Source organism: Petaurus breviceps, unplaced genomic scaffold, assembly GCF_028583685.1.
Source record: "Petaurus breviceps papuanus isolate PSGF00001 unplaced genomic scaffold, PetGlider_PUasm1.0 208, whole genome shotgun sequence".
Classification (NCBI taxonomy): domain Eukaryota; kingdom Metazoa; phylum Chordata; class Mammalia; order Diprotodontia; family Petauridae; genus Petaurus; species Petaurus breviceps.
Genome location: NW_027185852.1, coordinates 15,852,244 through 15,875,197, shown reverse-complemented (window position 1 = coordinate 15,875,197; position 22,954 = coordinate 15,852,244). Strand labels below are relative to the sequence as shown.

Below are 22,954 nucleotides of genomic sequence, written 5' to 3'. Positions count from 1 at the left end.
ATTTTGTTACTATTTTTTCGAGCTCTATAAAGTAGTTTTTTTGGTATATTCATTGGTATGGCACTAAATATATAATTTAATTCGAGTAAAATTGTCATTTTTATTATATTAGCTAGACCCAGCCAAGAGAAATTGATATTTTTCCAATTAGTTAGATTTGACTTTATTTGTGTGAAAAATGTTTTGTAGTTGTGGTCATATAGGTCCTGGGTTTGTTGAGGCAGGTAGATTCCCAAATATTTTATAATGTCTACAGGAACTTTATATGGGCATTCTCTTTCTACCTCTTGCTATTGAATTTCATTGGAAATATATAGGAATGCCGAGGATTTATGTGGGTTTATTTTATATCCTGCAACTTTGCCAAATCTATTTATTGTCTCAAGTAGTTTTTTTAAACTTGATTCTCTAAGTATATCATCATATCATCTGCAAAGAGTGATAGCTTGGTCTCTTCTTTGCCTAATTTGATTCCTTTGATTTCTTTTTCTTCTCTAATTGCTACTGCTAACATTTCTAGGACCAGATTGAATAAGAGGGGTGTTAGTAGACACCCTTGTTTCACCCCTGATCTTATGGGAAATGCTTCTAGCTTCTCCCCATTCCATATAATACTTGCTGATGGCTTTAAATAGATGCTACCTATTATTTTAAGGAAGGCTCCATTTATTCCTATACTTTCTAATATTTTTAATAGGAATGGATGTTGTATTTTGTCAAAAGCCTTTTCTGCATCTATTGAGATGATCATGTAGTTTCTGCTAGTTTTATTGTTGATATGATCAATTATACTGATGGTTTTCCTAATATTAAACCATCCTTGCATTCCTGGAATAAATCCTACCTGATCAAAATGTATTATTCTTGAGATAAGTTGCTGTAGTCTTTTTGCCAGTATTTTATTTAGAATTTTTGCATCTATGTTCATGAGGGAGATTGGTCTATAATTTTCTTTCTCTGTTTTATCTTTTGCTGATTTAGGTATCAGTACCATATTTGTTTCATAAAAAGAATTTGGTAGGACTCTTTCTTCACTAATTTTCCCAAATAGTTTGTAGAGTATTGGAATCAATTTTTCTGTAAATGTTTGATTGAATTCACTAGTAAATCCATCTGGCCCTGGAGATTTTTTCCTAGGGAGTTGACTGATGGCTTGTTCAATTTCTTTTTCTGAGATGGGGTTATCTAAATAATTTACTTCCTCTTCAGTTAATCTGGGCAACTTGTATTTTTGTAAATATTCATCCATTTCCCTAAGATTGTCAAATTTATGTGCATACAATTGGGAAAAATAATTCCGAATTATTATTTTGATTTCCTCTTCATTGGAGGTAGATTCACCCTTTTTATTTTTGATACTCATAATTTGGTTTTCTTCTTTCTTTTTTATCATATTGACTAAGGTCTATCAATTATGTTGTTTTTTTCATAAAACCAGCTCTTAGTTTTATTTATTAATTCAAGTTTTCTTAATTTCAATTTTATTAATCTCTCCATTGGTTTTCAATATTTCTAATTTAGTATTTAATTGGGTATTTTGAATTGGTTCTTTTTCTAGGTTTTTCAATTGCATTCCCAATTCATTGACCTCCTTTTTCTCTACTTTAATCATGTATGCACTCAGGGATATAAAACCTCTCATGTGCTCAGCCCACAATCACAGTCAGGGATTGATCATATCTTCCTATCACTGCTGGGCCTGACTTATGGAAAAAAAAAAACAGGAGATCTTCAATATTCTCTCACTTAGACTTAGCCATTCTTTAGATGGAAATTTATGAGGTAAAAGTTCCTGAGGTAAAATTTCTTCAGACCAAGAATTATATGAAAATTGAGGTGAAATTTCTTGAGGTCTAGTCTGCTTCTCTGAGGGTCTGCAGTTTATTGATTCAGACGAGTTGACCTAGAGGTCTTTACACTTCCCTCACACAAAACTTCAGCCCCTGGAGTCTTCTCTGAAGTCCTCTTAAGATATCCTAGAAAGACAACTCTTTTACCCATTTATTTTTGCTCCTCTGCATTCATTTCATGGTGATTTTCTATCTGTTTGTGGAGGAAATCATTAGAGCCTGAAAATTCTTGACCTACTCCACCATCTTCCCAGAATGGCTTGTTCCTCCTCAATCTATTTTCCAGGTTAACTGTTTTTTTCCAGTTAAGTGTTTTGCATTTTCTTCTATTTTTCATCCTTTTGATTTTGTTTGACAGTCTTGATATATCATAGAATCATTATGTTACACTTTCCCAATTCTAATTTTTAAGGAATGATTTTCTTCAGTTAACTTTTTGTGCCTCCTTTTTCATTCAGACAATTTTACTTTTTAAGAAGTTGTTTTCTTCAGTTAATTTTTGTGCTTTCTTTTTGTAAGCTGTTGACTCTTTTTTCATGATTCTCTTGTATAGCTCTCATTTCTTTTAATAATGTTTCTTCCATCTCTCTCCTTCAATTTTTAAAATACATTGTGAGCACATCCAGGAAGACTTTTTAGACTTGAGACCAATTCATCTTTCCCCCTGAGCCTTCACACATCACCATCTTGACATTGCTGTCCTCATCTGAGTTTGTATTTTGATCTTTGCTGCCATTGTAGTCTTCTATGGTCAGACTTTTATAAAATTTTTGATAATTTTGTCACTATTTAAAGTTGAGATCTATTCCTGGGGCACAGGGGAGCTGTCTCAAGCTTCTTGTGCTGGAGGCCAGAGGCTTCGGTGCTGGCTTGCTGTTGAGGTTTGTTCTGGGAAAGTCAGCTGTTGCTCTGGAATACTTTGATCTATTAGTACTTTTTGTACTAGGCTTTAGGGGTTGGAAGATCATCTGTTCCCTCCTGGTTCCAGGCTTTTCAGCTGATTTTCTGTGCCATTAGCATGCTGATTTGTGCTGAGATTATCACCTTCTACTGACTTGCCCTTAGACTACCTACACTGGTCTGGGCTCATGTTTTACCCAAGTGAGACAAGCTTGTCCTATAGTCCTTCTAAGGGATTTTGACCATGAAAGTTGTTGGAACCTTTCCTTTCGTGTATTCTGTTACTCCAGAATTCATCTTTTTGCTTATTTTAAAGTTATTTTCAGGGAAACTGGGAAGACCAAATAGACTAACTCAAATGGCAAAATAGCCTCAAAAAGCCAGTGAGAAGCAGAATGTCTTAAAAAGTAGAATTTTCAAAATGGAAAAGGATTTTCAAACTCACTGACGACAATAACTCCTTCAAAATAAGATTTGAGCAATTGGAAGCTAATGACTTTATGAGAAATCAAGATACTATAAAACATATCCAAACAAATGAAAAAATAGAAGGCAATGTGAAATATCTCATTGGAAAAACCACTCACATGGAAAATAGATCCAGGAGAGATATTTTTTAAAATTATTGTATTACCTGAAAGCCATGATCAAAAAAAGAACCCAGACAACTTCTTGCAAGAAATTATCAATCAAAATTGCCCTGATATTCTAGAACCAGAGGGAAAAATAGAAATTGAAAGAATTCACCTATTGCCTCTTGAAAAAGATCCACAAAATAAAATTCCTAGGAATATAATAGCCAAATTCCAGAGTTCCCAGGTCAAGGAGAAAATACTACAAGCAGTCAAGAAGAAACAATTTGAGTATTGTGGAAACAAAATCAGGATAACAGAATACCTAGCAGCTTCTGTGTTGAGATAGAAGGACTTGTAATATGATATTCCAGAGGTCAAAGGAGCTAGGACTAAAACCAAGAATCACCTACCCAGCAAAACTGAATATAATGTTACAGGGGGAAATATGGTCATTCAATAATATAGAGGATTTTCAAGCATTCTTGATGAACAAACCAGAGCTGAAGAGAAAATTTGACTGTCTAATAGAAGAAGCAATAGAAGCATGAGAAGGTAAACAAGAAAAAGGAATCATATGGAACTTATTAAAGCTGAACTATTTACATACCTACATGGAAAAATTATAATTATTATTTTTTTTAAGCAATTGGGGTTAAGTAACTTGCTCAAGGTTACATGATGAGGTGTTTCTGGGTGGGTGATAAGTGTCTGAGCCCGGGCTTCCATCTCCAGGTCATCCTGATACTGGAGCCGGTGCTCTTACTCTCTGTGCTACCTGGCCACCCCGAAAAATTATAATTCTAACTCATAAAGTTGTTCTCAGTATAAGTATAGTTGAAGGGAATATATGTATATATATATATATGTATACATACATATATATGTATACGTACATATATATATATATATGCATACATACATATATGGATATATAGGAGGGTATATATATTTGTGTATATATTTGAGTGTGTGAATATGTTTGTGCATGTATACATAGAGTGCACAGGATCAATTGAATAGGGAGGGATGATTGTCTATAAAAATAAAATTAAGAGGTGAGAGAGGAATATAATGAGAGAAAGAGAAAGGGAGATATAGATTAGGGTAAATTATCTCATAAAAGAAGTAAGAGAAAACTGTTACAAACGAGGGGCAGTACAGGAAGGTAAAAAAAATTCTTTTAAGTAAAAACTTATTCTCATTGAATATGTCTTAAGTAGGGAATAACATACACACTCAATTAGGTATCTCACCCTACAGCAAAATAGGGGATTAGTGGATAGGAGGGGGGATGATAGAAGGGAGGGCAGATTGGGGGAGAGGGTAGTTAGAAGCAAACATTTTTGAAAAGCAATAAGGTCAAAGGATAAAGTGGAATAAATGGGGGGTGGGATTGGATGGAGGGAAATAGAGTTGGTCATTTACAATATGACAACTATGGAAATGATTTGGGTAACTGCACGTGTACAACCTATATTGAATTGTTTGTTTTCCCAGTGGGGGTACATGAGGAGGAAGGAAGGGAAAAAATATGGAACTCAAAATTGGAAAAACAAATGTTAAAAAAAATGTGTTTTTTACATGCAAGTTGGGAACAAGATGTACAGGCACTGAGGTATAGAGGTCCATATTACCCTGATAGAAAGTGGGGGGGGGTGATGGGGGAGAATATAGGGGAGAACAGATTGGGGAAAGAGATTTTCAGTGGGCTTGCTGTTTTGGGGTGGTGATAGAGTAAAGATGGGGAGAAAAAGTTGAAACAAAATCTTGTGGAAAGGAATGTTGAGAGGTAAAAATAAATAAATAAACATATATTTTTTAAAAAAGTTATTTCCAAGGAAATGAGATATCTTAGGCAACTTCCTGTCTTTTGTCCATGATCTTGGTTCTACCTCTGAGAACTCCTATATCTGTTGGGTTTACAGGTTTACTATAAGTACTTTTCTCATCAAATCCATGCAGGTAGATAGGATTTGTCTTTTACAGGTAAGAAAACTAAAACTCAGAGACCATTGGAGACTTGTCTAGAATCATAGAATAAAAAAATGACAGAACAGCACACAAATCCTAGACCCTGACCTAAATATACTACTCTGCTACATCATGCTACTGGTAAGCCCTGTGTGCATGATCACCTTCCAACCACCCCCTCCAGTGCCACACACACACACACACACACACACACACACAAGAATGGACGTGGGGGTTAACTTTTTGGAAGGTCATTATGAGGCCAAAGGTTTTTTCTATCATCTCACCAAAATAGGTACTTGGTAAAGGAGCCTAGTGTGCTAGATCTAGAGAAGCTTCTATTGAATTTGCAACTTTTTTTGTTTGTATTGAATTCTTTCTCCTCCTCCTTCTCTTATTTCTTCTTTTTTGTCTTCCTTCACTTTATGTCCAACTCCACCTCCTCTCCTTTCTCTTTTTCTTCCTTGCCCTCATTATCATGCTCATTACTTTTACTTTCTCCCTCCTAAAGACCTATCTATCTGTTAGTAGCTGCTGACATTTCTTCAGGCAAGAACAAAGTCAGTTGTAAAATAGAGAATAATAATAGCTAATCTTTTTGTATAGCTTCCACCATGTGCCTAACATAGTGCAATGGGTTTCACAAATCTGTTTTCATTTGATCCTCACAATAACCCTGTGAAATAGATGTTATTATTTCCATTTCACAGTTGAGGAAACTGAGGCAAACAGAGGTTTAGTCATTTTCCCTGCGTCACATGGCTAGTGTCTGAGATCATAATTGAATTTCCCCACAATCCTATGAAGCAGGCAGTACCAATAATATTGTATCCATTTTTCAAATGAATAAACTGAGACTTAGAGAAATGGTTTGTACCCAGGTAAACTCAGCTGATGAGTTCAGGATGAGGAATTAAAATAGAGTTCCATAATTCTTGAACTATACAGGACATAATTACAAAATATTGAAGTTGGAAAGGAACTAAAATGGGGTCAAACTCAAAAGAAATGGGACCACTAAACCATATGTATGAATCCCTGGGGGCTATATATTGACTTATACTATGTATGTTATAATACATTTTTATTCATTTTGTGAAATATTTCTAAAGAACCTTTATAATCTGAGTTTGTAGTGCTCGGGACTAACAGTTGCAATGCTGCCCACATGTTTGTCTGTTGTACAAATTCTCTAAGGTGGTTATATTTTAATTGCACATATAATGCTGATAATTTAACTTATTTTTATGGTGTTTGAGATTTGCAAAGAATGTACACATAATAATTCTGGACAGGATAGGGGATAGATAGCATATCTTAATGTTGTGAATGAGAAAAGTGAGGTGAAGAAGGAGGAATTGAAAAGAATGAAATACCAGAGCCAAGACTTAATCTCACTCAGAATAGGTTCTAATGAAAAGGACATTGAACTAGGAGACAGAAAGAGCTAAGTTTACATCCAGACTGATTCCTAATAGCCGTGTGATGGAAGCAAGTCAATCAACCTCTCTATGGCTCAGTCCCCAAACCCACCCCCCCATATAAATTCAGGGGTTGGAACTCAATGAGCACTGTGGTCAATTCTAGGTCTGAATATAAACTGTGGGCTCTCCACTAGCAAGCTCCATTACTTACACTCTTTACCTACCAGGGTTATCATTGAGAAAAGAGATTTACATTATGAGGTAGATATAAAGTTTGAAATATTTTAACCCATTTGACCCCAATTGCCCTTTTTTAGTTTTAAACACATAAAGCCTATTTTTCTGTTATTACCTTGGACATCTCCTTCAGGTAAGCATCAATGTAGTCCAGGGTCTCCTCTGGGTTCAAATTTTCCTTATGTTGTTTGACAATACCTTCTATAAACGTCTCTAGCTTCTTCCATTCTCCAAAGAGCTTCTGGTGAGTTCCTGGCAGGAATTTCATTATCCAAGGAAAGACATTGAATAGCTGAATAATATAAAAGAGGGCAGGGGGAGGAGGGATGAGTGTAATTTCCTGTTATATTGCCCTGTCTCTTAAGTCAGGCAAGTGTTCTTGACTATTTTTTATGTCATGGAATTTACAACAATTCCATGTCTAATCACTCCTTGTGACTGCTGTCTATCCTTCCATACTCTTGCTTTCCTGACACTCAGGCTGGCATACAGTCATCTCTTATCTCACATACCAGCCACTTGGCCCCATTCTGATGCACCTAAATAACTCTTCCAAGATGTCACCAATCTAGGCAGCATCCTTCTTCCTCTTCCTCCTCCTCCTCCTCTTCTTCTTGTTCTTCTCATTCTTGTTCTTGTTCTTCTTCTTGTTCTTGTTCTTCTTCTTCTTGTTCTTGTTCTTCTTCTTGTTCTTGTTCTTGTTCTTGTTCTTCTTGTTCTTCTTGTTCTTGTTCTTGTTCTTGTTCTTGTTCTTCTTCTTCTTGTTCTTGTTCTTGTTCTTGTTCTTGTTCTTGTTCTTCTTCTTCTTCTTCTTCTTCTTCTTCTTCTTCTTCTTCTTCTTCTTCTTCTTCTTCTTCTTCTTCTTCTTCTTCTTCTTCTCCTTCTCATTCTGCTTCTGCTTCTTCTGCTTCTTTCTCCTTCTCCTCTCCTCTCCTTTCTTTCTTCCATGAAGAGGTGAAGATAAAATTCATGGTTTCCATCAAACTCTGTTCAAGAGACAGTTTCTCCATGAAACCTTTCTTGGCCCTCCTGGCTTCTAATGCGACTCCAACCAAAACTTTTCCCTTTATTTATTTGCATATACATTCATCTGAGGGCATGGTGTCCCCTCCAAGAGAATGTAAACTATTCAAGTTCAGCTGCTGTTTCATTTTTGTCATTCTATCCCCATATTCTAGCACAGGGTTTCCTAAACTTTTTCTACTCATGATCCATTTTCACCTGAGAAACTTTTATGCAACCCAGGGTATATAGGTATATAAAATAGGTATACAAATCAAATATTTACTGATAATAAATCATGAAGAAATTTAAAACAATTCTTTGATGTAATATAATTTTGCCATGTATTAAAGATGAAAGCAAATTTGAATACTAATGAGATGAATGTGCTTCTTTATTTTTCCCTAAAGAAATAAATCTTGGCAGAATATTTGATACTATAGGATTTAGAGCACTTTCAACACTTTTCTGAATTGATCAATATTTTGATCATAATCATCAACACTGAAAATGCCATTTTACATAAATACATAATACAAAATGGAGGAAGTATGTTTAGGGCTATTTCAAAAATTGCTGGAAATTCTGTACTACTCTGGAGCCAAAATTCATTTAATGATTTTGTATTTACATTAAAAACACTGCATTCCTATAATACAATAGTTTTGAACATGTGCCGAGATGCTTCTGTGGTGTTTCTTGGTGTTACCAGGCATGATGGCATGCACAGTGCAAAGTGCACATGCTGTGTGCTCAGAATCAAAGCTGCAGTGAAATTGCATCATGCAACATGGGCAACCACTACAAGAAACACCTTGGATTCATTACAATTTAATTTTGAATTAATTTTTGGTCACTGCATGTTCAGAAACTTTTAACTTACCAATATTTTAGCAGCCCCCACATTCAGATACACAACCCCATATGGTGTTGAGCCCCACAGTTGCAGAAGTGCTATACATAACATACAATTTGAAACACAGTAGGTCCATACTAAATTGTTTGCACTCTAGGTGATCTCACCCTCTGGCTGTACTAAATTCTTGTAAATTGATAATCTTGGTAAAGATATTATAAAAACTGAAAACTGTATAGAAATTTGTGTCTCATTATTTGGAGATCACAGTGCTCTGAAAAGCAATGGGTACTCCATTCATGTTCTTTCATGTCACTTTTGATAAAAATCTTGCTTTTTTCCTCTCCCCTTTTGAGTCCCTTTTACTGTTTAGAGGAATTCATGCACAAGCAGACTCAGCCCCTGACAACCTCTCACAGACATGCTAGTTTCTTTTCCCATGGAGGAAGTTCATGGCTAAAGTGAGGCTGAGCCCTCCCTGCCTAGGAAGGGATGGCCTCTTACCTGACATTCCGACCTGGTTTCAAGGTGCAAGATAACATCCAAAGTCTTCAGCAGGTCCCGAAACTGAACATCATGGTAGTCAAAGCGATACCCGAAAGTTATGGAGCAGATGATATTGGAAACAGCATTGTTGATCTGAAATCGGGGGTCAAAGGGCTGTTCTGTGAATCAGAAGTGAAAGGGGGCAGATCACTCTTCATTTCACCCATGTTTTTAAATAATCCCAGCAGAACTTTCTTTGTCTCCTAAACATTTTTTCTCAACTCTCTCCTCCCCTCACCAGCACAATCTTCTTTTTATTATTTTCTATAACCAGCTACTGTTTAAATAGATGTGAGAAAAAGAAAAGAAAATGCACATTTTCTAATATGTCAGTGAAGAATTATAATTTAATTGGCATATTTTTTTTTCAGCATAGCTGACTTACAAGACTTTGAGCAAGTTCTTTTATCTGTCTTTGCTGTATGTATACATCAGGAAAATGAAGGGGTTGGACTAGATGACCTCTGAGGGCCCTTATAACCTTTATCTATTAATCTGTATCTGACATATCATGTCAATATGTTCACAAAGATGTGCCCATCTGTGTAATGGGCATGGGCACACATGCATAAAGAAATATGTGTGCATATACCAATACACATGACTATTTACACCTGTAAGCTACTTCATGCATATGAGCAGTAGAGCTGAAGTTACATCTGGAGATCCTGGAATTAAAAGAAAAGATATGAGAAGATGAATAAAGAAGGGAGGAAGGATAAAGCACTGCATGACGTACTGGGCCTGAATCCAGGAAGCCCTGGCTTCCCTCAGACATTTACTAAATCCAACCTCAGACTAACCTGGTGACCTTAGCTGTGCTGTCTTCCCACTATTGATTATTTCCAGTTTCTCCTGTTTATACAGTGTTTGTACATAGTTGTTGGAATGTTGTCTCCCCACTTAGATTAGGAGTTACTTGAGGACAGGGACTCTCTTTTTCCTTTCTTTACATTCCCAGGATTTAGCACAGTGCCTGTAATATCATAGGCTTTTGATTAATAATCACTGACTGACTGACCTTGCTAAAGTCACTTAACTGTTCCACTCTTCAGTTTTCTCATCTGCAGAATGTGAGGGAGGATAGGATTTATGAGCTCCAAGGTCCATTCTTACCTTAAATCTATAATAATAAGAGAAAACAGAAGAAGAGGAGGACAAAGGAGAAGTGGAAAAGGATGGGATGTTTGGAGAAGGAAAAAGAAGAAGCATAAAAATAGGAGAAAGTGTAGAAGAATGGATGTTTATAATAAAAACACTGTGAAAATAAAGATAAGTTGGACAGACTTAAGAACATTGATCAATGCAATACCAACCACAATTCCAGAGGACCAATGATGCCACCTGCCACCCACCTCCTTATATGGACTTAGGTTATACAATAAAATCTATGTTTCTGGGCATGGGCACTGTAAGAATTTCTTTTGCTTTACTCTATATTTGTAATTAGAGTTTTGGTTCTTCTAGTGAGAGGAGGAAGAAGAAATAAAGAAAATAAATGATTAATTGAAAAAGTAATTGCAATTTTTTAAAAATGAAGATGATATGTATACATTTATGTATGTATAGATTTGTATGTGTGAAGAAAAAGAAGAATGAGAGGGCAGACCCTGAGAAAGGAAAGAGATTATTCAGTAAGTAGAAAGAAAGGACTATTAAGAAGAAAAAAGAACTAGAGAAGGGCAGTAGGAGAGAATAGAGGCAAGGGTATCTGTACATTTGTGTGTGTATGTGTGTGTGTGCAGGGACTTCCTGGAGTGGAAAGCCAAGGCAGTGTCATACAGGTGACACTTTAAGGCAGGAGGAATGAAGGATCTATCTTTTGATAGCAGAACACAATTATAATGGCATTCATGAGAATGGATCATCAAGGGTTCCCTTCTTTGTTTACTGTCTCATTTCTTCCTTCAGAACAAGCTGGGTCTTTGAAAACCTTTTGAGGGCTATGGGGGCTGTGACATTTTGCCTGTCTCTAGTCCAGAGATGACCTCTCTTTCCCAGCTCCTGCCACCCACAGTTACAGATTCTCTGCATTTGATCATTTTTCCAAAAGGAAAAGGGATAATCTGAAAGGATATGTAATTGAAAATATCTCTGCCTGACCAGTGCTCACCTTTTTCTTCCCTGATAGCCTCAGTGAGATACCTGGCCTCCTCCCGGATCCGGTCTTCCAGGGTCTTCTTTCCCAAACCAAAGTTCCTTAGGGTCATTAAGGCAAATCGTCTTTGCTGTTTCCATGCTTGGCCATTAGAGGCAATTAAACCTTAATAATAATAATAACAATAAATAATAAAATAATGATGATGATAAAATAACATATCAATATTTCCAAAGATGAATAATTTTACTGGTTTAGCTTTTCTCTCTATGAGAAGTGGAATTGAACTGAATTGGCACTTAAAAAAACCTTACTGTGTGCCAAAATCTGTGTTGGATATAGCAATAGTAAGGACTAGGCAGTTCCAGCTCCCAAGGAACTTACATACTTATTGGAGAAATACCACTAAAACTTCAACTACATTGCACATTCAAAGACCTAGAAAAGACAAAACAGAGGGAAATGTCAAGGCTCAGAGGTCTGCAGGTCGATAAGCAGGCCATGAACCTTGGGGTACAATAAGTATGAGCTTCTGATTTTCTCAGTCAGAGATAATTGACTGCTGAATATGTTTCTACTTCGGAGAAGACAGTTACGGATGGGGAGGAGCCCAAGTCTTAATCTAGATGGCCATATCCACTTTGAATGTCCTGTGGCTTCTCATGTGGCCCTTGCTGACTTCATCAGTGTCTTGGTCCAGGCAAGGCAGTGAGGCCTTGGCCTATGAGAGCTACATGTGCCACCAGCAGGCTCATGGTCCCCCCTTTGTTTGATGTCATCTGGAATTAATAAAGCCAGCCCACCTTGCTGATATTACAGTATTAAACAGTCAACCTTGCTTCTCTCTACCCAAGAATGGGAGGGAAAGGGTAGAAAGGGGACCCTGGGATATTCTTTTCCAGGGATGGATTTTTGCTATGCAGAGCTTGGGGACCAAGGCATAGAGTTTTTGAAAAGTACCAAAGGATGCAAGATATGTTGCTTTTTATGACAGGGAAGAGGTCACACTGTTTCTGTATAACTACCTAGACCTCAGAAAAAAGAGAGTAGTCATTCCACAGAAGCCTCTAAATGGACAAAGAAAAAAGAAGGGAAGGGAATAAGCATTTATTAAGCACCAAATGTATGCTAGGCACAATGGCAAGCATTTTACAAATGCTATCTCCTTTGATCCTCACAACAGCCCTGGGAGGCAGCACTGTTATTATTCCCATTTTACAGTTGAGGAAACAGGTTTAGTGACTTAGCGAGAATCACAAAGGTAAAAAGTATCTGAGGCTAGAGCTGAACTAAGGTCTTCCTGTCCCAGCTCTCTATGCAATGTATCACCTGGCTGCCTCCTTCCCCTGATGTGGCTCCTAGGCAGGAGATCTCAACTACGGAGCCAGTTAACACTGAGTGCGCAGGGACCTGGGGAAACTGCCCACATAACCTCAGGCCATGGGACAGACTGCATGCAACAGGACAGTAACAGCTCAACCACCTTACTGAAGACAGCTATGACCCACAATTCAGTCAAAGTCCCAGGATGCAAGTGTGACCATTTATACCATGTGCCACTCCTACTTCTTGTTACCACTTTTCATCAGAAATTTCACTGTGGCATGTTTCTGACATTACCACTGCTCATGGACAGTACATGCTTAGGGCACTGTTACATTGCAACCTCTGTGTGTATACATACACATTCAGTTTTTTCTTCTCTTCTAATTTAGCCCATTCCAGGTTTCTCATACCCTTGGCCATCCGGTCACTGCGCTAAGGCCATTTAAGTGCTAGAAGGTTGGCTAAAAGATTTTTAGGATTTTGTCACCAAAGGGCGAGGTATGATAGGAGCAACTTTGATTAAACTGGAAAGTGCCTTCTATGTAGCTGAGGCGAATTTTTCCTTAAAAAGACAATGAAGCTTCCCTATATGCTTGACCATTCCAAGATAATAACACTCAAAACTTTGATGTAATGTTGAGTTTTCTTGATGGTCTTCATATCCCTGCATGAGTCAACACCCTCTCCTGACTGGCTATGTCTCTGCATTGAGAGGAAAGAAGCCTCATTCAATGGGATCAATGCTTTATTGGATATCCTTCCCATGTTGTTTTTAAGGAAACTTCCTTTTGTCCAAGGTCATACATTCTCTGAGTGAATATCTCATTTTGCTCTAATTCCAAGACTCAGCAATTAGACTGTTCTCCTGATGTCTAGATTTTTAAAAGAATTTTTTTTTTGCTTTTTGGAGGGACAAAGGCAGGGTAATCGGGGTTAAATGACTTGCCCAAGGTCACATGTCTAGAAAGTGTCAAGCGTCTGAGGCTGGATTTGAACTTAAGTCCTCCTAACTCCAGGGCCAGTGTTCCTGGCCCTGTGCCACCTAGATGGCCCTAAAAGAACTTTTAAACACTCTTTTAAATGATGAATTTCCTTGGTATATTTTGTTATCAGATTATCTACATTCCCCCTGTATCCTATCTTCTTCTCCCTCCCACACAGCCATCCCATATAACAAGGAATCTTTCCAATCTCTTTTAATTTCAATTATACTCTATGGTGATATGTCTCACCTCAAACCTGTACTTCTCACTTGGTTAACATAAGTCCCTGCTCTGCTGGTGAACAAATCTCCAGGGTCAGGTTGATTTACAACTTTTAAGTACAACATCACACCTATAAGATTGACTAACATGACAAAACAGGAAAATTATAAATGCTGGAGAAGATGTCCAGAATTTGGAACACTAATCCATTGTTGGTGGAGTTGTGAATTGATCCAACCATTTTGGAGAGCAGTTTAGAACTATGCCCAAAGGACTATAAAAAGGGGCATACTCTTTGACTCAGCAATACCATTTCCATGACTGTATCCCAAAAAGTTCATAAAAATTGGAAAGGGACACACAACGTGCAAAAAAATATTTACAGCAGCTCTTTTTGTTGTGGCAAAGTATTGGAAAATGAGGGAATGCCCATCCACTGGGGAATGGTTGAACAAGTTGTATTATATGAATGTAATGGAATACTATTGTGCTATAAGAAATGATGAACAGACAGACTTCAGAACAACCTGGAAAGACATAGATGAAATGACGTTAAGTGAGGTGAGCAGAGCCTAGAGAACACTGGACACAGTTACAGTCACATTGTGTGATGACTAACTCTAACAGACTTAGCGCTTCTCAGCAATGCAAGGTTCTAAGACAACTCCAAAAGGCTCATGATGAAAAATGCTATCAACATCCAGAGAAAGAACAATGGAGTCTGAATGCAGATCAAAGCAGACCATTTGTGCGCTCTCTCATTTTGTTGTTTTTTTTTTCTTTCTTGTACTTCATCCCATTGGTTCTAATTCTTCTTTACAACATGAGTAACATTAAATGATGTTTAATATGAATACGACTGTAGAGTCTATTTCAGAATGCATGCCATCTTGGGGAGGGGGGAGGAGAGGGAGGCAGAGAAAAATTCAAAATTCCAAAGCTTGTAGACCTGAATGCTTAAAACTAAAAATAAATAAGTTCACTAAAAAATAAGAAAAATTCAAAAAATACATTTAAAAGGAGTCTAGACATAATCTTTCAAGGAATTAACAAGGGAAACTGACCTTATATTCTAAAATGAGAAGGTAAAATAGAAATGGAAAGAATTCACTCATTACATCTTGAAAGAGACCCCAAAAGGAAAACTGCCAGGAATATTATAGCCAATTCCAGAGATTCAGGTCAAGGAGAAAATATTGCAAGCAGTCAGGAAGAAACAATTCATGTATGGTGGAACCACAGTCAGGCTAATACAAGATTAACAATTTCTACATTAAAAGCCTGGACAACTTGGAATATGCTATTCCAGAAGGCAAAGGAGCTAGGATTACAATCAAGAAACGTCTACCCAGAAAAACTGAGTATTATTCTTCCGGAGAAAAATAGATAGTCGATGAGATAGAGGACTTTTCTGCATTCTTGAGAATTTGGAATTCAAAGGTTTAAAAATGAATATTAAAAATAGTTTTTACATGTAACTGGAGAAAAATAAAATACTAAATTTTAGAAGTATGTATAGCATAATTACATGTATAAACATATATATGCATATAAGTATACATATACATACATGTACACATATACCTATACATATTCCTACACATATACCTATACTTATACCTATATATATTCTTATGCTTATACATATACATATATATGCGTGTATGCCTACCAGTGCCTTATGGTAACTATCTCTATGGAGGAGAAGGTAGAAAAAAAAGGGGAAATTTTGTCCATAGTAGATTTGCAGTTTCATTTGAAATCATCTTTTTTATGGTACGGTGTTTTGGAGATGTTTGATCATTCCATAAATTAAAAATGAAACACATTAGGAAAATATAAAAACAAAACAGAAACTTTGACCTGGCACTTTAACTTTATTGAATTCCTTCAGATACAGGTGGCTTTGCTGGAACCTGCACCATCATGTGAGTCAAAGGGCCAAAAGGCAGAATCATAAATCCATAGAGCTTCAGAGACAGAAGGCATCTCAGAGCTCATCCAGGCCAAGTTATACCCAGAAAATAACACCAATAAAATGCACTGAACAGCTTTTGTTTGAAGGCCTCCGATGAGAGGGAATCTACCACTTCTGAAGTAAAACCACTTCACTTTTGGACAGCTCCCCTGGTTGGGAGGTTTTCCAGCATTAAGCCAAATCACAGCCCTCTGCAACCCACCTCTTTGCTCCTGGTTCTGTGGCCAAGAAGAACAAACTAGTACTTTTTCTATTAATGAGCCTTGAAACACTTGAAGACAGTCATCATGCCTCTCTTTACCCTTCAACTTACTCTGCTTGTCCTTAAGATAAGCACTCCAAGCTCCTTTAACTAATCGTCCCATGTGATGAATTTGAGCCCCTTCTCCATCCTCATTGCCATCTTCCACAATCCTATTCCTCTCCCCCTTGTTCAAACAAGAAGTAAGAAAACTTCAAAGGTCTATTTTATTTCATGTTTTTTCTAGCCACAAGACCTCTAGAAACTGGTGGAAAACTTCCAGAAGGGTGAAGAACAGAAGTCAAAGATATCTTTTTTTTTCTTTTGGGAAGGCAATTGGACTTAAGTAACTTCCCCAAGGTTACACGGCTAGGTTGTGTGTGTGTGTGTGTGTGTGTGTGTGTGTGTGTGTATGTGTGGGTGTTAAGTGTCTGAGACCAGAACGGAACTCTGGTCCTCCTGAATCCAGCGCCAGTGCCTTACTCACTGCGCCACCTAGCCGCCCCAAAAGATACCTTTCAAAGAATCCTGAAGATGAAAATACGTATCATAATTCAAAGAACTCACCGAATGTTTTAATGACATGGAAGTGGATGGGAACTTTGGCACGATCAATAAACACATGGCCTTGGTTGATCAGGACCTCCTTGATCAGTGGTAATCCACTAACTATCATAAAGGTAAGATTTCCCAAATGCAAGCAGAAAATATTTCCATATTTCTTGGTTAACTGAAAAAGAATTAGTTTGAGTTGCAAACTTCCATGGTCTATTTTTTGCTTCTACTGTCATTAGATGACATTCTAGTAATGTGTGAAACATCAATTCCAGTGAAGTCCACCCAATTCGTTCTGATCCAATTCCACTGAATTCAGTCCATTTCAGCCCAGCAAACACTGAATCCTCCAGCTATATCCCAAGCCCTGTGGTAGGAGCTGAGCAGACAGTCCCAAACACCAAACAGTTCTTCCTTTTGAGGAACTGACATGGAAGAAAATGATCTGTGTATATATGTGTAAATGCAGAACACATACAAAGGAAATTCTAATTAAATGGAGGGGAGACCAGCACCTAGGAGGGATCTGGAAGGCTTCCTGCAGGAGAGGGCCCCCTAAAGCTGAGCTTGGATGGGAACTGGAAATTCCAAAAGCTTCAGGGGAAGAGACAGTATATGCCAGGCCCTGAAGTGGCTCCTGCATTCAAGGCAGCACACTAGGTTAGGAATATATGACAAAGAACAACTCAGAATTTAATATGGGGGAAAGTTCTAGAGGTTAACATTTGAAACATTGCAAGTTCATTGGAGTAGGTAGAACATAAGCTCCCAGAGGGCAGGGGCAGCTTTATTTCTGTTTTCTTAATCTCTAGCACCTAACACAGTACCTAGTACATAGCAGGTTGATTTGATGACTTGTGTCTTTTCCCCACTGACACCCATCAAGTCACTGTCAAAACTCAGTCAGCAGAGTGATATAGTAGGCAAAAAAAAGTCATTGTTAGTGTTTGCTGAACTTAACTGAAAGTAACACTGCCAGGATGTTGGCCTCATTATATTAACATCCAGCAAGGCAAGTGAAGATCAGAGACTTGTCATGGCTTGGCCAAACTCATAATATTGGAGTCAGGGTCCATGGGTCCCTAACCTTTAGTGTGTGTGTGTGGGTGTGGGTGTGGGTGTGGTTTTCCTTTTGTTAGTCTGGTGAACCCTCTGGGTCACTTCTTAGAAGAAAGTTTTTGATTGTGTAGAATAAAATTAAAAAACAAAAGGAAAACCAAGTGTATTGAGATTCAGTGATCAGTTTTTTTTAGCTAAAATTCAGTGGCCAAGTTTAGTACCTCTGACTTTAGTATATTAAGTGACTGCAGAGGTTGCTCATGCAAATTCTGTCAGTCATTGTATTAATGAACATTTAAGTGCTTACTGGGTGCCAGGAAGTGTTCTCAACAAAAGACAGTCTCTCAAGGAGCTCCCCTATCACTTTCTAGATGTAATAATGATAGTAATAATCATAATAAAAGTTGACATTTCTATAATGATTAATGGGGGTCACTCACTGTGTGAAGCACTTTACAATTATTATATCATTGGATCAGAATCACAGAAATTGGGGCAGAAGGGACCTCAGTGGCCATCCAGTCCTGACCACATACAATGTCAACAATAACACACCCCACGAGTGATGACCGTGTGCTTCTCTCCAGGTCCCACAGATCAGAAGGGAATGTGAATCCAGTCCCTCTAAGCCTCAAACCAGACGTTCTTTCCACTGCAAGAAGCTGCTTCTCAAATAGGGCCAGAGCAGGGATAGATGCCAGGCTTGTGGCTGCACCTTCCCCAGGGCACATGGCCCCTGCCCCCTCACAGCCAAGGGATTCTCACCCTCCCATCTCACTCCTTACCTTTTGGATGATGATTTGGGGATTTTTCAAGTCCATCTGGAAGAAGTTGCCCACTATGGGCAACCCAGGAGGGCCAGGGGGATAGTTAAGATGACTCCTCCTTTTCTGCAGATATTGTGCCAGGATCAGGAGGATGGCAGAGAGGAGAAACAGGGTGTGCAGGGGGGCACTTCCCCAAAGAGAATGGAGCACAGATCCCAGAGGGAACCACATCTTTCCCCAGCTCTGGCAGCAAGGCCAGACAAGCCAAGTTCCTCTTCCCTCTTCTTTTTCCTGTGTAGCAGCTGTGGAGCTGCTAGCATCAGGGTTAATGTGAGGAGCAAAGCTCAAGCTGTGTTTGTCCCCTTGGGGCTGCTGCCTAGGCTGGCTTTATAGGGCAGACAATGAGAGCTCCAGGGAGAACCAGCCTCCTCTCTGTGCCCCAGACCTCTGCCCTCTGCCAGGCCCTGCCTCCTGGGTTCAAACACTCCCCACCCCTACAATCTTCTGCCCATAAAGGAGACTGGGTTTGTCTCCTGGGAACCAGAGAGACAACTTGGCCAGAGAGGCCTAGGAAGGCTCCACACACAGCAGAAACACCCAGTGGGGTCCGACTCACACAGGGCCAGAGCTGTGAGGCAGGAAATGACTCAGAATTTCATTCTGTTGTGTGGGAGAGTACCAGGCTGAGGTCCAGGGAGGCCAGGAAGCTGGCAAGGTCCCACAGCTCTTTGTACTTTCAGAGTCTTCCCTGGCACTCAGCTGTCTGCAAGTCAACACACTTTTCCCTATTAAAAACGGCTTCCTAATGGGCTTGAGAACTAATGCAGAGGGCTTCTAAACCTAGTATTTAGTGACCTCAAGGGGTATGTAGAAGATATCAGTGGGTCTGTGAACTTGCATGGAAGAAAAGAAATTTCACTTTTATTGGAATTATTAGAATAAAATCTCCAATGGAATTGAAATAAAATTCTAATATATTTGGAATAAACTGAATAAAATGCCAATGTGATTAGTCAAAGTTTTTCATCACCACAGACCCCCAGTCCAGGGCTTGAAACAGTCAAGTTTACACAGCTGGTCATTTGCAGGGTGGAATTCAAGGCCAGATCCTCTGACTGTACATTCTGTCACCACATCACCCTGCCTCCCTGAAAGTGACAAATGTATTAGAAATAGTGAATAGGATGATAAAGTCTCTAAACAGTTCTCAGTCCAGCTGCATTTCTGCTGATTCCAGGCCACAGCTCAGAAGTATCTATCTGCAAATACACACATGTGTGTATGTATGAATGCATGCATGTACATATATTTGTATATATGTACACGCATACATATATATGTGTGTGTGTGTGTGTGGGTGTGCTGGTTAAATATGTTGGATGAATTTGATTTAATTTAAACATTTAATGTAGTTCTAGTAAACCTACAGTTTTCATTTGGGTCCAAAAATTCAATTTCCCCAATATAACATAGACAAAGTATGATTAGAGAGAATTTGTTTGAAAAAAGAGCTGGGGATTAAGTTGACAGCAAAGTTAATAGTAGCAAGCCTTTTGCTATGGCAGCCAAGAAGGCTGTGGAAGCCATAGGTTTTTAAGAGAGTCACAGGGTGCAAGACAGGGGAGGGGATGCTGTGCCACTTTCTATCTTGCTTCCACCTCCTCTGGGGTATTGTCTTCAGACCTAGGAACCACAGACTTAGAAAGGACAATAGTAATCTATCCAGAAGGTAAGGAAGCCAGTGATAAACCATGGATATTCTCTCACAAAGAGTGCCGACATAGGACACAGACTCTCTTGAATTATACTTTTTTTTTCACTTGGAATGTGTTGCTTTTTACTTTCCTGAAAAACCCACTTTTCATCTACTTATTAATTACAACATTTTTGTAAAGGAAAATTTATAACTAGAAAATCACTTATTTACAAAGCTGTTTAGCGGATCACACATGTAGAGTCAGAAGGGATGTCCAGACCATTCAGTTCCACCACCCCTTTCCACAAATGAGGAAACTGAGGCACAGAAACATTGAATAGCTAATTTTGAAGCAATATTTAAATCCAAATTTACTTTCAAATTTGCCTCTAACATTTAATAACACTGCTGCCTATGTGGCACAGTGGATGAAGTCCCAGGTCTGCAGTCAGGAAGACTCATCTTCATGAGTTCAAATCTGGCCTCAGACACTCAGCAGCTGTGTGACCCTGGGCAAGTCACTTAACCCTGTTTACTTCAGTTTCCTCATGTCTAAAATGAAGAAGTTGGTGTAGATGGACTATGAGTTGCCTTTAGTTCTAAATTTATGTTTTTCTGATTTATTATTGTTGACAAGGACACTTTAGTATTTCTCACATCAGTGTTTAATAAATTTTACTTTTCTTTGGCTTAAAAGACTTGAGTTGAATTCATTTGGCAGGACCCAGCATGTTGGTATTTTGCTGTCTCCAGAGCAACCCTAACCTTCTTAGTGGGAAACATCTTCATTTTTATGGTTCCCTGACACTGATAATCTTGAGTTCTTCTCCAGGCACGACTGGAAGGTTTGTAAGCCTCTAGCTTTCCCTAGTACCTTGGAAGTGCAGTTTTTGTTGTTGTTGTTTTTGTTTTGTTTTTGTGTGTGTGTGTGTGTGTGTGTATGTGTGTGTGTGTGTGTGTGTGTTTGGACCTGACCTCTCAGGTCCCATTAGGTCAGACAGCTAGGAGTCTGTTTTGTGCTCAGCCTGACCTCAGGTTTTTGGTCCTATTTGGTTATTTTGGAGAACATGGACATGTGCACAGTTTCTGAAGGATGGAAGATAAGAACCGATTTCCCCCCTCCCCCCAAGTTCCCCCAGAAGTGTGGGAGACAGTTGAACCAATTGTCTGTGATCAGGGAATTCCTGGGAGAGCTACTCATGCCACCCCAGTTACTATTCACCTCCAAGTTCCTAATGTGCCCCCCATCGCAACCCATATCCAATCACTCCTGAGGCCTGGGAAGGACTACAACCATTAATTGAAAAATTCCTAAAATATAAAATCCTTGTCCCTTGCCAATCTCCATGTAACACCCCAATTCTTCTTGCAAAAAAATGGCTAATGGAGAATACTGAATGGTTCAAGATCTCACGGCTGTTAAAAAAGCTGTCATCTTTATACACCCTATAGTCCCCAACCCATATACAATACTTACTCATATCCCCAGGGGCACCCAATGGTTTTCCACCCTAGATCTCAAAGATGCTTTTTTCTTTATACCTCTACACACAGACTCACCATATATTTTTGCATTTGAATGGATACTTCCTGGGGAAACATGTCCATTTCAGCTAACATGGACAGTCCTGCCCCAAGGGTTTTGGGATAGCCCACATTTATTTGGCCAAGCTTTGGGAAGGGATTTAAGGGATCTGAAATTAACTGATAGCAGCTTAATCCAGTATGTGGATGATATCCTTATGTGTAGCCCCACCCAGAAGGCCTCTTTGGCTGCTGCTGCAGAAGCCCTTAATTTCTTTGATAGTTGAGGGTATAGGGTCTCTTTGCATAAAGTCCAGATAGCACGCCAGTCTGTAAAGTATCTGGGCCACGAACTAACTCCTATGTCTCTCTCCTTAACCTCTGAGAGGAAAAGGACAATGTTGTCTATACTTATTCCAGCCACTAAAAAAAAACTTGGAACTTTTCTAGAAATGGCTGGGTTTTATAGGCTCTGGATCCCACATTTCGGCTTTATTGTTAAGCCTCTCTATGCTTCTACTCAGGGCCCTGACTCACTCCCTCTAGAGTGGGGTCCTGATCAGACTAAAGCTTTTGAGTCTCTGAAAGCTAAATTGACCACCACGCCAGCATTAGCCCTACCTGGTCTAGGAAAACCTTTCACTCTGTATGTAGATGAAAGGAGACGACAGGCTCTAGGAATCCTAAAGCAGTCCTTAGGACCTGACCCCAGGACAGTTGACTATTTTTCAAAACACTTAGACTCTGTGGCTGCAGGACAGCCTGCATGCCTCAGGGAAGTAGCAGCTACAGCCATTCTTTTTTTTTTAATGCTTTATTACCTTCGCTTTACCTCATTCGTTCCCACCCGCTTTTGAGTTACAAATTTTCTCCCCGTTTTTCCCCCCCCCATCCCCCCAAAACAGCAGTCCCACAGGATATCCCCACCTCCAATCTTCTCTCTCCCATATTTTCTCCCATATCCGTTTCGATTTTTCCAGTGGATCTCTATGCCTCAGTGCCTGTATATTTTATTTCTTAATTACATGTAAGATGGTATTAATAATAGTATATATATATATATATATATACATACATACATACATACACACCACACACACACACACACATATATTTGAATATTTGATTTTAAAACTTTCAGTTC

General features: G+C 38.7%; 1 protein-coding gene across 1 annotated transcript in view; it reads right to left on the bottom strand.

Moving 5' to 3' along the window:
* Window positions 1-19,137, bottom strand: part of LOC138165291 (cytochrome P450 2J2-like) — a 38,721-nt gene extending 19,584 nt beyond the window's left edge. The window contains exons 1-5 of the mRNA XM_069093459.1: window positions 18,609-19,137; window positions 16,777-16,939; window positions 11,475-11,624; window positions 9,320-9,480; window positions 7,073-7,249 (exon numbers count right to left, since the gene is read on the bottom strand). Coding sequence (XP_068949560.1) covers window positions 7,073-7,249; window positions 9,320-9,480; window positions 11,475-11,624; window positions 16,777-16,939; window positions 18,609-18,821 — 864 coding nt within the window. The 5' untranslated portion in view covers window positions 18,822-19,137. The remainder of the gene's footprint in view (window positions 1-7,072; window positions 7,250-9,319; window positions 9,481-11,474; window positions 11,625-16,776; window positions 16,940-18,608) is intronic.
* Between the last annotated feature and the right edge of the window lie 3,817 nt (window positions 19,138-22,954).